Raw genomic sequence first — 16,714 nt, 5'->3', positions numbered from 1 at the left:
CCACAACCACCTGGCCACTAACACTAACAGCCACCCCGGCGCAGGCCTCACCTCTCCCCCACCAGAAACCCCCTCCTCCGGTCACAACACTAACAGCCGCTCCGGCGCAGGCCTCACCTCTCCCCCACCACAACCCCCCCCCCCCCCCCCGGTCACAACACTAACAGCCGCTCCTACCGAGCACACTCTCCCCCTGGCTTCCCCGCTTGCAGCCAGCGGTGTGGGGGGCGGGAGGCGGCACCACACAGGAGACCAACTGGAGTCCCGGCCCTCTCTCGCTCCTGCCCGGCCACCGATTGCTCCATGCTGCACTACGGCCGCAGATGGAGGACGGGGCCGGCCACACCACACCACGGAGTCCTTCTCCTCCCTAATCCCTTACCTTACATTTTGAGGAGAGGGACATCTGAAACCGCTGCTCGCGAGGACTGGGGGATCATGCCTGGGGGGGGACAATGATGTGTGGTTCAGGGGGGGGGGGGAATAATGTGAGGTGCAGGGGGGGGGAGAGACAGATGTGGGGTGCAGGGGGGAGAGACAGATGTGGGATGCAGGGGGGAGAGACAGATGTGGGGTTCAGGGAAGTGACAAGTGAAGTGGGGTGCAGGGGGGGCGAGTGATGTGGGGTGCAAGGGGTTGACAGTGATGTGGGGTGGACAGTGGGGAGGGGTGCAGGGGGCGGCGAGTTATGTGCGGTGCAAGGGGTTGACAGTGATGTTGGGTGGACAGTGGTGAGGGGTGCAAGGGGGTGGAGAGTGATGTGGGGTGCAGGGGGGAGAGTGATGTGGGGTGCAGGGGGCAGTTTTTTGGGGTGCACGGGGGTGGACAGTCATGTGGAATGCAGGGTGAGGGGAGACCGCAGCTGTGAAGGAGGGGTGGGGGACCCATCTGTGAAGGGGGGTAAATTCCGGGCAACGGTGTGTATATCAGCTAGTATTATATATGTAGGGAGCATTGAACAGTCGTGGTTAACACATTCCCTCCATTACAATGTATAGGAGATAATTATACATGAATGTGCATAAAGGCAGATAATATATATATCTGTGTATAGTGTATCTCAGGATGCAGGTGAGTTATTATTACCCATGTTATGGAAAGGAATGTAAGAGCCAGTCCTGTTACCGGGATGCACCACATTCATTAAAGATCCCACCAGCAGTGAAAAGGTTAGTTTTATTACCATCATAAACCATAAGACACCAAACAAGGACCAACACATGAGTTAGAGTTAATGGTGCATGAGATTGACAGGTGGGGAGATAAGTTTTAGATACAGATATCTGTACATATTGTTATAATGTATTTTGCATCAGTTTAGCAGCAACTGGACTTTAGATAAATAGTACCCCTTATTTTTAATAAATTCACCCTGTTTTTACAGCTAAACAATTTATTAAATGATCCCCAAGGTGTTGTTTACAAGATATTTTTATGTAAAAGTTGTGATATTAAACCTCATCTACTGATTTTGTGGTGTGGTGGCAACAAGAATATGCTAAATATATTCAAATGACACATTGGCATATTCAAAGCACATTTTTAATAACAAAATATTTAAACACATTTTCGTGAGTTTGCAGAAAATGGAAAAGTTTGACGATCGAATATTGACTCATTCGTCCATCTCTAGTTTGGCAAATAGTAAGGCAAATCTCTCTGTATAGTTACCAGTATTGTTATCGACTGAAGAAAGTTCAGCCAGTGATGTTAATGATTGATATAAAGACTGCTTCTTACTGAGCCTTCAACTACTGACAATATATTTATATTTCAGGTTATTCTCTCTCATGTATAGTGTGTGAGGATATGGATGGTATGTTCTGCACTAGCCCTTCTAAGACCTGCCCTGCTGATAACGTTTGCATGTTTTCATACATAGAGAACACAGCAGGTACAGTATGTTGTACTGTATATGTCAATGACTTTAATGTATTAGTGAGGTTATTTTTTTTCAGAGGAAAGAAAATTAGTTACATTTCATATCCGTCATTGGGAGAGAAAAGAAGACAGAAAATGTAAAGTTACAGAGAGATCGTTTTGAGAAACTGGAGCGGTCTCACAGCCCTGTGACAGAATAATAACCGGATCCATAGCACAGCTCTCAGGAAATAGCCAGTGCCACATGATATAACCTAGAACCTATGTGTTAGCTTTCATATTGTGAAAAAGTGATTAACCAATTTACTTGCAAAGTTATTTGCTGGGTCTATTTCGGTCAGTTAATAAGAATACTCTTTTCACATTGTCTATAGGCGGAATAGAGAATACAGTCTTGACCAGAACTTGCGAGTCACAAAGCAAGTGTGACATGTCTGGGAGTTTGACCTTTACTGCATTCAAGACCAAGATGAGCACCTCCTGTTGTTCCACTGATAACTGCACTCCTTCCGAACCCACCTGTAAGTGCCTCAGTGTCATTATTTACCTAACTGTCTGTGCTACCTCCATTAATCTATCTGTGCCAGATTGTATTTCTATCTTTGCTTCTGTGTTACTTACACCACCTGTCTTTAGATACATTTAACTTTTATATGCCAGAGCGTGTCACCATGTTAAATGTCTCACTACACTAGGTGGTTACATTGCACATATGTTTCTCACTGTCTCTACACTACTACAGTATTGTACAGGCAGTCTTCGGTTATCCGACAGAATCCATTCTGAAAGTAGCGTGGATATTGAACCCATTGTAAAGTGAGTCCCATGTTAATCAGTGGCAGTGAGTGTTGGATAATGCATTCAGGCGTTGGAAAACTGTCCTTAGGGTTGCATTGTAAAGCGTTGGATATGCCATTGATTGTAAAGTGAAACGTTGGATAACGAGGACTACCTGTACTGCAAGGACAATGCCCACTTCTGCAAACTATTAGGAATACACTATACTGTATGTGCACTTACAGCTGTTGATATCCATCTTTGATATTTCAATATATGGACAAAGGGCTATTTCAGCATCAATTATTCTTTGTTAGTGTTATTATTACATTTCTTATGTCATGTTAAATTCAGTGCTGTACAAAATGAAATACACTTTGGTATCCAAAATAATGCAAGATTAATACAATGGTGAAATGCATGCTCAGCCAGTAAGAGTAGAGATGTGTGAATTATTCGCCAATATCCAAGTTAGCTATGAATCTGCTAGTTCCTTCCAGCCACAGATATTCACTGTTCAGTCTCAAAGATGTACATTCACTTTTTGATTCTTATCACCGAACATTCGCAATCATAGAGAGAGAGAGAGAGAGAGAGAGAGAGAGAGAGAGAGAGATCGAGACTGATTTTTCCTGTGTGTGGAGAGCTGCTGACAGAGAAAGGAATGTGGAGGACAGAGATAAGGATATCTGTTAGGAACAGGAGGGAAAAAGTCACCTGTTGGTGGGAAGGAGAGAGACAGGTACATCAGGGCATCAATGGAAGAGAAAATAACATGGGGGAAGGAAAGAGAGAGAGACAGAGACTGTAACGCTAGCGCTACCCACAAACAAGACAAGACAAGACCCCGACACTGAGATGGGAATGTACAAAACCACACACCCACAGCAGCGGAAGCATGCCTCGAAGATGGATTATTTAGCGTTGCCGGGTCTGGGTTGGAGAGAGAGGCTTAACTTGAATATTTGCCGGGTCTTTGGATTGGAGAGAGTAGAATAGTATAAATCCGTTAGCTGTGGTCTGGGATTGTAGATGGTAGAATCGTCGAAGTCTGTGAAGCTGTGATCAGGGGTTGGAGAAGTCGCCGTAGTAGAGGGTAGACCGAGTTCAGTATCCAGAGGGGGTTCACTTACAAGCCGGTTGGTTACACAAGAGGTTAACTGTAAGACTAGACTAGGAAAAGGCAAGGCACAACTGTAGGAAGCAACAAGGCTACATGAGATTATGCTCTGACTGTGAGCAGGAGCAGGGTAAATGTTGGCAGATAGAATCAATAGGAGAGGGGGCGGAGTGGAGGAGCAGCCCCAGCGGAGGCTGGAATAGGTTGCAGGAGACAAGATGCACTAATGGTGCTTGACACGCAGCTGGGGATCGTTGCATGTTGTCACATGTCCAGGGGCGGAGTCAAGCTCTCTGGTAGCCTGAAGAGCTGCGGGTGTGCACGCGTTCTGTAATCAGAGCGGGGGGGGGGGGGAGAGGAGTGCGCAAGGCCAGGGTTAGGAGCGGAGGCAGCCGCAGCGGCAGTTAAGGAGGAAACACGTCGCAAAGGATGTATTCCCCGATAACCTTACAGAGAGAGAGATACAGAGACACAGAGAGACACAGAGAGACACAGAGAGACACAGAGAGACACAGAGAGACACAGAGAGACACAGAGAGACACAGAGAGACACAGAGAGACACAGAGAGACAGAGAGAGACAGAGAGAATGTTTTACAATCCTGTCAAAGCTGTGACATAGAAAAGCAGTGTCTGTGGGTTCTAGTCTTGTTGGATTATTCACCATTCCAGTCATTACGTTGGTGTCTTAGGCTTATTATGAACTTTGAAGCAGAGGATCAAGAGCAAATACTTCCAGGATTAAGTGAAACACCAGAAAAACAACATATAGTGCAATTTCGTTTGAACAAAATTAATATTAAGGTGAAAGTTTGTAGGTATCTCACTCACAATTGTGAAGACTGTTATAGGCGGTGCTGTTGTTTAGAGTAACCAACTCACAGAAGTTTTCTTCAGATACTCTCAGAGGGCGCCTCTCAGGAACAGTATGGACGGGATGGGTAGATTCAAAAGTGCATTGGGACCACCCTGGGTTAGACTGTGGTTGAGGACTGCAACACTCCTTTCTGATGATACATCTATGATGGCGTCCACAGTGGAAGATGTCCAGTTTCATGGAGGGGATAACCAAAAAGTTGGTCCAAAATCCTCAGAGTTGTTCAACACAAACCTTGGGGATTTCCAGATTAGTCTGTACACTCATCCTACGTGTTTCACTCGATTTGAGCTTCCTCCGGAGCCAATTTTCAACTCAAATCGAGTAAAAAATACACAGGGGCAGAATAGAAATGTTAGCGCAGGAGAGAGATAGACAAGGGGCACACGAGAGCAATAGAGAAGTGGGATAGACATGTAAGGGTGATATGAATTAGTATGACTAACAGAAAATGGCTATGAAGACAGAAACGTGTGTGGTAAAGAGAGAAAAGCAAACATATTGTACAAAACCAGTGCACCGAGAGGGTGGAATAGTCCTGTTCCTTTGTGCTGGGTCCAGGGCTGCAGATAGCTTTCCAGTGGCCCAGGAATAGGTTTGAACTGCCCCCCCCCCAGTTTTGGCAGCCATGTAAGACCCCCCCATCTCTCCTCCCTCTCTCTCTCATGCCCCCTGCTCTCTCCCTTACTTCCCCAACTCTTTCTCTCCCTCCTGCCCCACCTCTCTCTCTCCCTCATGCACCCACTTCTCTCTCTCCCACCAGACCATACCTCTCTTTCTCCCTCATGTACCCACCTCTCTCTCTCCTTCAAGCCTTCACCTCTCTCTCTCTCTTCCTCACGCCCCCCACATGCCTTCCAGTGTCCCAACCCTCCTTCTCTCTCATGCCCCTACCTCCCACTTCCCCTTACACACAATATCCACCTACCCATACACATAACACCCCACACACATAATAAACACTGCCCCTCCCCCACACAAAGAAACTCCTTCCACCAAGCATAAACCCACCAGGGCTCTACCATACACATAATAACTCTTCCACCCTAGGGTCCCAAAAAACATCCCTTGGAGGGGACACAGCTCTGATGCAACGCCAATCCGGAAGTAGGACCCAAAGTCCGATGCGCACACAGATGGAACTTATACAGGAGGCTGGACCCCAGATTGGGGAGATGCCCTCTTCAGGGGGGAGATCAGAGGCCCGGCATCTACATGCAGATGTTGGGCCCGACCTCTGGCCAGGCAAAACCTCTAGTTGACCAGGCCCCCCAAAGTTAGTGGGACAGTTCTCTAGGCTCTCACCTCCCTTTCGGCATCCCTGGCTGGACCCAAACATTTCTGTTGATGGTTCTGGTTACAGCAAGAGGCAAGGAACTATAAGAGTATGGACAAGAATGTTGCCAGTAGATTAAGAGAGAGAGGGAGTAGACAAGCCTGAGGCACCCAATGACTGGAATGAGCTAAAACTGCTGATGGATAGCACCACCAGCCAGCAAACCTTTGAGCTCTACTTCTCACGTAGTGCTCATGCTTCTACATAGAACTTTACCAAGGGAGAAGGGCGGCTCAGTGAGTAAAGACACTGGCTGGCACTGAATTTGAATCAGGGAAATCCCCATGTGACCTTGGGCAAGTCACTTTATCTCCCTGCTCCTCAGGCACCAAATCAGATTGTAAGCGTCACGGGGCAGGGACATGTGCCTGCAAAATGACTCTGTAAAGCGCTACGTAAAACTCGCAGTGCTATACGTGTTATTATTATTATTATTATTATTACTACCCTCTTCTGGGATAGAGAAGCATATGCAATAATCAGTCTTCTGACATGTGACACCTTCTGATGCAGTAAATCACTAATTTGTTTGAATAGGCTGTAATGTGCTGTATACCAGCACCAAAGGTGCCTTATGGTAGAACACTCCTTAGTGTTTTGTTCATGTTGCCTAATTATCCTGAAAGACAAAGGTACATACTGCAAACCTATATAAAAGAAGAAAAAGAAGGTTGATACAATTACCAGTGCTCCACACGAGAAAATGATAGCCTGTAGCATAACCAGGAACTTATGAAGGAAGAAATAGCAGAGCACTGACAGATGCCACTATGTCACTTGAGAAAGACCACCATGTCGAAATGTTGTATGTTTTTGGCTTTAATTAATCAGAATGATAAAATCCGTCAGTGCTCTGCAATTTCTTCCTGCTTATTTATCCTGCCCATGAAGAGTTCACAAAATAAAGGCAGACTGAAATATTCATAGCATCTGATTCTCTTCCTCTTTCTCACTTAAAGTGCCAGCTGATAACAATACAAAGAATGGAGTGACGTGCCCAAGCTGCATGAATTTAGTCTCTGACTATTGTTCCACTTCGGAAACCATACAGTGCACTGGGGAGGAGAAGAAATGTCTTCTTCAATCTAGAACAAGTACAGGTAATTTCACTATACAGTAGTCATATTGCACAGACTCCTTTACTGCACACACATTGCTCAGTGTCTCACTGTATTGTATTGTATTGTATGTCTTTATTTATATAGCGCCAAAAGTGTACTCAGCGCTTCACAAAGAATACATTACAGGGAATGATAATAATACAATAAGTGCAGCAAAGTCAGACAATAGGAAAGGAAATCCGTGCCCCAAAGAGCTTACCATCTATGAGTTTTGACGGGGAACTTACAAGAGACAGTAGGTGAGGGAATAAATGCTGTAGATGGCAATGCTTGGTCACAATGGGTGGTAGCAAGTTTTATGGTTAGTCAAATAACTAAAGGGTTAACACACTTTACAGGGGAAGAGATGGCAGGGAGGCATGGGTGAAATCAGGTGTGTATGTCTGGCTTCAGGCTTAGGTGAGATCCCCATCAGCATGAAGGAGTAGATAGAGGGTGTGAATAGAGTATTTGTGGGGGTGCTTTTTATTGAGGGGTAAAGAAGTTGTTGGGAGAGAGGTGTATAAATAGTGGTGCAGTGGGGAGTGGGGAAATTGGAGAGAACAGAGACATTCACGGAGTGAGGAAACAGTAAACAGAAAAAGAAATAGGGAGGGCATAGTGAGATACACTAGGTAATACTATAACATACCGAATGTATGTATTTTTATATTTATATACTATAGCACCAACAAAGAACAGTGCACTTTACAAAAGAAATAATACATGGAAAAATAATGCAATCGGTGCAATAAAATATAATATGAAACAATAGAAAATGAGATTCTTGCCCCAGAGAGCTTACAATCTAAGTAATCAAACGTCACAGATATTTCCCACTGCTTACTTTACTGCAAAAACATTGTCCTCTTCTTTATTTAGGATTACACCCTCAGCATAATAACACATTCCCAATCTGGCTCACTGCCTCACTATATAATGCACAGAAATGCTACCCTATGTCTCATTATAGCTGCACCACTCCGTGCGTCACTGTAACACAGTATTAGTAACACTGCAAATGTAGATTCGTTAATTAAACATCTTTAAATACTGCACAATACTCGGTAGGTATAGGTGTTATTAGCATCTGATATCTCCAAAGGTACAACATAAAATAGAAACATCTGTATGAAGCCTTTATTAAAATACCTTCTTTTTGTTTTGATCCACTATGGATGAAGTTTCTTAAGAATGTAACAAACCTTCTAATTGCTTTATAGCGTATTTGCTTTGTATACTGTAACTGTGTAGCCTAATACCGTATCACTTTACTGCAATGCAGGGAAGAATCATATATTTTGGTGCAGTTCCCATATACTGTATTACATGCGGCCTTAATACATAGTTCCAGTGTAATATGTGTCAGGTGAGGGCCAGTTTGTATGGACAGTCAGTGCGGTCAGTCAAAGTTATCTTTTCTGCACTGTACTTTTAATCTGTTATTACAATGCAGCCCCAGTGTAGTAAGTAGCACCTATGTTGTGAATTTGCAATGTAACAGTAATACAGGGAGAAAAAGAACAGTTACAATGTGCAGTAAAACTCACGTGTAATTGCATCAAGCTGTCTCTGTGCCTTATAATCAGAGTTATGGTCGTGTTTTATCTGCAGTGTGTAATTACTCAGTAACCTCAGTGTAGAATAATACAAGCAGTGAGCAGCATGGATCAGATGTACTCACCCTGCTCACTCCACTGAGGTTCAACTGCAAGAATACTGTAAACGCATTTCACTGGAGTTACACTGTATTTACTCATGTTTCTCTCCTTAGGATCCATATCAAGCACAGTGGCCATACGTGGATGTGCCACTGAAAGTTTCTGCAATGTTGGTAGCAAATCTGAGAGCAGCGACGGTGATATAACCACAGAGGTGAAAAATAAATGCACCAATGGAAGTATTGGTCTCCACCCAGGCTTTTTCTTTCCAGCTATGGCTCTTCTGCTGCTGAAACTCTTGTTTTAGTACAATCGTAAAAAAGCCTATAAGATTTACTCTCCTTTTACGTAATGCAGAGTATATGATACTTCTGCATTAGGTGACACCTTTTTTATTTGGACTGTCAATAGGTATAATAAAACGTACAATACTAATATTGTTTATTTTCTGTGTACATATAGATTCAGATTATTAGATGTTTCTGTGTACATATAGATTCAGATTATTAGGTGTTTCTGTGTACATATAGATTCAGATTATTAGATGTTTCTGTGTACATATAGATTCAGATTATTAGATGTTTCTGTGTACATATAGATTCAGATTATTAGATGTTTCTCTGTACATATAGATTCAGATTATTAGATGTTTCTGTGTACATATAGATTCAGATTATTAGATGTTTCTGTGTACATATAGATTCAGATTATTAGATGTTTCTGTGTACATGTGTACAAGGATGCAGATGTTTTGCTGTTTCTCCTGCAATTAATTGTTGTGATTACAAAAATATATAGACTTTAACTTGAATTATTTTATATAATTGTTATTTTCAAAATTGTAAGAACTGTGCAACTGCTTTAAAATGTATTGTGAGCAGGGGCGCCAACAGAAATCTTGGGACCCAGGACAAATGTGAGGATTAGGGTCCCCATAGTGCTCCTAACATAATATTTTTTAGAATTTTTTTTTTACTGTATATTACAAAGCAATCGTTTTTTTTTAAATATTTGTATTAGTTGCCAGGTCCCCCTCTTTTCTCCAGGCTGTGTGAGGGGGATGGCCCCAGTGGGGGTTGCTGTGGTGCAGGGAGCTTGCTTGCCCTATGCCACGCATGCGCAGTAGCAGCTCGCGCATGCACAGAGAATACCCAGAGTTGAGGAGGCCATCTTGCGCATGCGTAGGAGGCCTTGCTAGCAGCAGCCATTATACCCGTAGCTCCACAGGTGAACTACAACTCCCATGAGCCTTTGGAGATATGATAGAAGGTAGTGCACGCACTCAATCACACTGGTAAAGAGGGGGGTACTTAGCTGCTGGTGCACTGGGTCCAGGGAGATCCTGATGTCCCAAAAAAGGCCAGTACGTAGAAAAGAAGCAGGCACTCATTCTAAATCGAGATGAATGAGAGATCACCCCAGGCTCCCAGTGTCGGAGGCTCAGGCCTCCTGGTTGCCAACAGGTAATAGCAGTACAGGTAGTTCCTATCCAGACACGGGCGAAAGAGGGCTACATTAAGTTACCTCAAAACTTGCTAGGTATGGACCTGGGAGGGAGGAAAGTTATGAGCCTGGAGGGGAGGAAAGGTATGGGCCTGGGGGGAGGGGAATATATGGGCCTGGGGGGAGGAAAGAAATGGACCAGGGGGAAGGGTATGGGCCTGGGTGGGAGGAAGGATATGGGCCTGGGGGGGAGGAAGGGTATGGGCCTGGGGGAGAACATATGGGCCTGGTGGGTGCGGGAAAGGTATGGGCCTGTGGGGGAAGATATGTGCCTGAGGGGGGAGAAGGGAAAATATGAACCTGAGGTGGGGGGAGAGGGGAAGATATGGATCTGGGGGGGAGGAGGAAAGGTATGGGTCTGGGGGAGGGGAAAATATATGGGTGTGGTGGGGGAAGGTATGGACCTGGAGGGGGAGGAAAGGTATTGGTCAGGGGGGGGAGACGGTATGGGCCTGGAGAAGGAGTAGAAAAGTTATGGCCTAAGGGGGGAATTATGGGGGGAAGGTATGTTGCCATAGGGGGAGGAGGAAAGGTGTGTGTCTATTGGGTGGGAGAGGTATTGACCTAGGGGTGGAGGTATGGGTCTGGGGTGGACGGGAAAAGTTATGAGCATCGGGGTGGATGGGGAAAAGTATGGGCTTGGGTGGGAAGGTATGGGCCGAGGAGTGTGATGGTTATAGCACTAAGAGCCATTGGGAGCTTACCTTGAGGGCTTGAATTTCAAGGAGGGGCTTTAATAAGGAAAGTGGGGGTCCTTCGATGGGCTGGTGATTGCCCATGGAGGGTTCTTCAGACAGTCCGCTGGAGGCCTTGGAGGAGCTGTACAGCCCACATAGGGGCCTTCACAAGGCACATGGGGGCATCGGAGGAGCTGCTGTTTGCCCACTGATGGGGGTCCTTCAAATAGCCAGCTGGGGGCCCTGGTGGAACCACCAGCCCATGGAGAGGCCTGCGCAGGATGCAGGTAGGTTTGGGGTGGTGGGGGGTATGTTGAGAAACACAGAAACACTTTGATCTTGTATAATCAGCTGCACAGCCAGGAAGATTCAAACACATTTTCCCATCTGTTTTTTTGTTTATTTGAGCTAGGCCCCACCTATGAGGAAGGCCCAGATTGGATTTCCTAAAGCTAGAATGTTAGTGTTTGTTTTACTGACATATGACTGGCAGGGGGCCCGGGACCCCTGACTCACCAGGACCAGGACAGAAGTCCCAGCTGTTACCCCTTGTCGGCAGCCCTGATTGTGACAATGGGGACTCATCCTATGTATGTAAAAAATATTATAGTTACTGTAGCATTTGCCAGGCTATTTTTATTAACAGCTTTCTATCTTTATTGGACTATGAAAAGTAAAACATTCGCCTTTACTAAATATTCCTCAGGGTAAATTGGGTTACCTGCCACTGAACCCGGTGGGTTCCACAGAACACAGGCTGAGAATCACTGATGTTTTGCATGTCAGTAATATTATTATTCTCCCTTCATGTACACGTATGCACAGTGTGAGGTTTCAAAAGCTCTGTGCTGTACATTGTAACTTCATCTATGAAAAACTAGTTGGCTCACTAAAAGGTATCACAATATACATCAAGTCTACTTTTTTTCTGGACCAATATAGCTACTTTAACTTTAAACTACTGTACATTATTGTGCCGTCCAAAATGATATAATCTCATATCTACCACTTTACCTCGTTAATACTGTATCTGTTTTGTATCCTGCACCTAATGAATACCAGCTACACCTATTATACCTCTTTCTTCTACCAGTGTGTGAGAGCACGGAAGGGATCTATCGTCTGTTTCCTGCTCTGACTGATGGAAACTCGAATGTTTAGATGATTAGAGCAGTGTGTGGGGTCTGATGGGATCATTACAAAAAATAGGTCAGCGGGTATATTTTAGCGCTCATAATACATGCAAACCGATATATAGGAACATTGCAAATATGTTATCAATAAAATGTTCCACAGAAGATTCTCATTTGGATAGAAATATGTTAATTGATATAGCGCCACCAATATACGCTGAGTTTTACAGAATTAAAATACAAACAATGCATGGAGGAGGAAGTTAAACAATGGGAATTTGGAAGTCTCGGTGTCATCCATTTTGCACTTTCCCGACAAGGAGCACAAAGTGTATCTATTTTCCATTGATAAGTGTTAGGCTGCGTCCCCCGTGCTGCGGACCGTGCTCATGCTTTAGAGTGGTGACGTCACCAAGTCTACAAGTATGAGCGTTAGGGTGTCCTGCAACTTTTTCTGTAAGAGCAAGTGGTGGGCGTGGCCAAAACACTGACTGGCGCTGATTGGCTGAGGAGGTCATGTGACAACTTAGCGAGCCTCTAAGTCAATTTAATTTGTCTCGCCCAGCGCCCCTGTGAGTGTAGGTGCACGCTCACGAGCGCGCGCACCATGTGAGCATGGCCGGACAAATTAAAATTGATTGTACTGACCACACCAAGCGTGGTCAGAGGCAGCGTGGATGCAGCCTTAGTTGTGTTTCTCAGCCATTTCTAACCCATGTTTGGATGTTCCCTTTTCATAAACATAAAAATCTCACCCCCCTTCAAACCTGCCTCCCCCAATCATTTTATTTTACATTTTAAATATTGCGACTAAAAACCAATCAAAGCATTTGTAAATTTAGAAAAAAATAATATTTAGATCTTCATTTCTTTTTTTACATTAAACAAACATGAATTGCTTCAGTAATTACCAGTGGGACAATGTGCGCAGTGAGGCTGCGCGCTCGCCACAAGCTTTGGGATACGGGGCGCTGTGGAATATAGAGCACAACGGAAAAAAGTATTTAGTTATGTATTTATTTTGTATTTGACTACATCCACCGGAGAAGGGCTTTGCTGGTATTGAGTTCTGAGCATATTCCTAATCTTTGATAACAAACCAGTAACACGAGAAAACAAATACTTCAATGTGCTGAAATATGCTCAGACTTTTATATTTAATCCCAGACCTCTTCGTGAGCGCACTATACTGTACATACTGCACTGTATTTTATGGTTTATTTTTGTACTAAAATACTAATGTTTATTTTTAAATAAAACATGAACTCACCGTAAAACAGAATAAAATGCCAGTGGTAACTCATTTACAGTAGGAAAGAAAGATAATAGGCGCCATATGGCACGTCATAGGATGATGCAATAAGATGCGTTGGTGTCATTGTTCTATTTTCCGTTTGCCAAATAGAAAATTATATCATACTATTGAATATGTTTTTTTTTTAACTGCACCCTCCTCCCCTGAAATGCCCCCCTGGGGAGGTGCGCCCCACCAGTTGAGAATCACAGTGTTAGAGGGTCTCTGACAGCCTGGAAAACAAGTAAACATGTTGCAAAGTGGGATTCCACCGTTAAATACAGCGTTACAAGACAAATCCCATTATTGACATAAACAATTAGGGCTGAAATGATTTAACAGAATTACCGTAGCACATGATTTTTTTTTTTATATTATTGTTTTACCAGGAAGTAATACATTGAGAGTTACCTCTCGTTTTGAAGTATGTCCTGGGCATAGAGTTGTGACAAATAAAACATGGTTACAAGTACAGTTACATAAGTGAACAGGGTATACATTATATACAAGACATTGCATGCACAGTTAAATATAATATATATTTTAGGCGTATGTAACAGTTACAGACCAGATTAAAATGTGAGACAGCTTCAGTTTTGAAAGAACTTAAACTGGTGGCGGCTGTGAGAGTCTCCAGTAGATTGTTCCAGTTTTGGGGTGCACGGTAAGAGAAGGAGGAGCGGCCGGATACTTTGTTGAACCTTGGGATAATGAACAGTCTTTTGGAGTCAGATCTCAGATAATAAGTGCTGCATGTGGTAGGGGTGAGGAGCTTGTTCAGATAGCTGGGTAGCTTGCCCAGAAAGTATTTGAAAGCAAGACAGGAGAGAAGAACTTTGCGCCTAGACTCAAGTGATGACCAATCTAGTTCTTTGAGCATTTCGCAGTGATGTTTGCTGTAGTTACAATGGAGAACAAAATGACATAATGAATTGTAGAGGGTATCAAGTTTGCTAAGGTGGGTGTGGGGTGCCAAGCCGTATACTATGTCCCCATAGTCGATAATTGGCATTAGCATTTGCTGTGCTATACGCTTTCTGACCAGCAGACTTAGGGAGGATTTGTTCCTATAAAGAACACCTAGTTTGGCATAGGTTTTGGATGTCAGGGTATCAATGTGCACCCCAAATGTTAAATGGGAGTCAAACCATATGCCCAAGTATTTAAAACTAGTAACTGGAGTTAGGGTGGTATTAGCGTTGGTTCTGATCTGGAGCTCGGTCATTGGCAGCTTTAAAAATGTAGTCTTGGTCCCAAATACCATTGTTACAGTCTTGTCAGTGTTTAAAAACTGTTTGTTTTGGGAAATCCAATTGTCACGTCTCAAAAAGTCAGATTGAAGTATGTGTTCAAGGTCAGAGAGGCTATGTCTATATGCATACAAGATTATCTAATCTGAATACATGAGTATTGAAGCTCCCTTACAAGCTGTAGGAAGATCATTGATGAACACTGAGAAGAGTAGGGGCCCCAGAACAGAGCCTTGCGGGACACCACAGATGATATCCAAGGGGTTAGAGTTAGAGCCTGAGATGGACACATGTTGGGATCTACCAGATAGGTAGGAATGAAACCAGTTTAAAGCATGCTTCCCTATTCCAGAGCACTTGAGTTTATTAAGCAAGCTAACATGATCAACAGTATCAAAAGCCTTGGCAAAATCTAGGAATATTGCATCAGTGAGTTGTCCCCGTTCCATTCTACACTGGATCTCATTGCAAACTTTTAGCAGGGTAGTTACCGTGGAGTGTTTGGGGCGAAATCCAGATTGGAATTGGCTAGGGAAATTTGTCTTGGTATACAGATGCAGCGGCCGTTATTCAAACATTTACCTGGGTACATCTAGCGTTAAGCCGCGTGGTGGGCCCGAGATGGTCAGTTGCAGATATAATGGCCCATCGAATTAACACAGCAGGGATCCCTGCTTTGTGAGACCTACCGGGGTCTGGCTGCCTGTAATAGACGCGCGATCGCAGGGGTTTTATTAAAATTCTAACATTACAGTAATGTAGTAGGGGGTCTCCGGAGCTGAATAAAGTTGATTCCCACGGTCACGTGACACGGGACATTTACATGCATAGGAGATACCGGCACCCCATAACGGGGCCTGTATCTCGGGAAGCAGGGGGTCCCTGGACCTGAAATCAACGCGGTTCTGCTTCGGAGACCCCCCGCTACAATACACTTGTAATAAAACCATAATTAAAAATGTAACACATTCGTTACCGTCGCGGCTATCTGATATGGTAATGAAGTTCCTTTAATGTAATGGTTATTAATAGTGTGCAGGAGCAGGGGGTCTCCTGAGCTAAAGTGCTTTGATTTCAGCCTCAGCGATCAGCTGCTTCCTGAGTTACAGGCCCTGGTATGGAGCATCGGGTGCCAGTATCGCCGCCATTTTAAAATCGTCCGCATCACGTGACTGGGGGATTTAAATAATGAAGCAGATACCGGCAACCCATATCTGGGCCTGTAACTCGGGAAGCAGGGGTCCCCGAGGCTGAAATCAATGCGGTTCAGCTCAGGAGACCCCCTGCTCATACAGTAACGCAGCTTCATTACCTTAGCGGATAGCCACTAAGGCAATGAAGGGGTTAAGACACAATAGCTGATTTATTGAGGGCAGAGGGGGTGAGTGAAGTGGGTACATGGCCCTTCATTTATCCCCTCAGCCCCCAATAAACATTACAATATGTACTAAATACAAATACACAACCCACATCTGTGCCCCCACATAAAACCAGATTTTATATTTTTAGACACAGGATTGATACCAGAGGCCGGTGGGGGTCCCTGGGTGGTACCCGCAGGTGACCGAGGGCCTCCAGGTGGTCCACGTGGGTGTCCGGTGTACGTGGCTCCCAGGTGTTCCACATGGGTGTCTGGGGGCCCTTGGGTGGTCCCCGTAGGTGTCTAGGGGTCCTCGGGTGGTAAATAAAGTGGGTGTAAAGTAAATAAACCTTTCTCCTTACCCCTGCAATTATGAAGGGCGTCCCTTAAAGTGACATCACATCCCTTTGAACTAAGGTAGCCTATCACATGGTACAGAAACCAATGGGATTGTCTCCCTTTGAGAGGACGTCACATCCTTCACAAAAAAAAGAGGCGGGCACATGATACAGTGGGACCACCAGAGAACACACAGACACAATCGGGGACCACCCGAGGATCCCCACATGAACCCCCCAAGAGCCCCTAGACACCCGTGGGGACCACCCAAGGGCCCCCAGACACCCATGGGGAGCACCATGGGACCCCCTGACCGCCGCGGGGACCAACCAGAGACACCCGCCAGCTTCAATACACAGGTGTCAATCCTGTGTATAAAAAATTATTTTAGGGCTGCTGGGAAGGTT

The 16,714-nt window shown here is 44.6% G+C and overlaps 2 protein-coding genes across 2 annotated transcripts in view; both read left to right on the top strand.

Annotated features, from left to right (window-relative positions):
- LOC142497886 (phospholipase A2 inhibitor and Ly6/PLAUR domain-containing protein-like) overlaps positions 1 to 16,714 on the top strand; it is a 188,938-nt gene that overhangs the window by 1,022 nt on the left and 171,202 nt on the right. The gene's annotated exons all lie outside the window — the stretch shown is intronic.
- Positions 916 to 9,186, top strand: LOC142497882 (phospholipase A2 inhibitor 25 kDa subunit-like). The gene is made up of 5 exons (XM_075606282.1): positions 916 to 1,644; positions 1,778 to 1,894; positions 2,256 to 2,402; positions 6,950 to 7,090; positions 8,865 to 9,186. Exons 1-5 carry the CDS (start codon positions 1,587 to 1,589, stop codon positions 9,056 to 9,058), a joined length of 657 nt encoding a protein of 218 aa, XP_075462397.1. The 5' UTR covers positions 916 to 1,586; the 3' UTR covers positions 9,059 to 9,186.

The sequence above is a fragment of the Ascaphus truei genome, chromosome 6 (assembly GCF_040206685.1).
Source record: "Ascaphus truei isolate aAscTru1 chromosome 6, aAscTru1.hap1, whole genome shotgun sequence".
Classification (NCBI taxonomy): Eukaryota; Metazoa; Chordata; class Amphibia; order Anura; family Ascaphidae; genus Ascaphus; species Ascaphus truei.
Note: the sequence above shows the minus strand (reverse complement) of the source record. Positions and strands in the feature narration are given on the sequence as shown.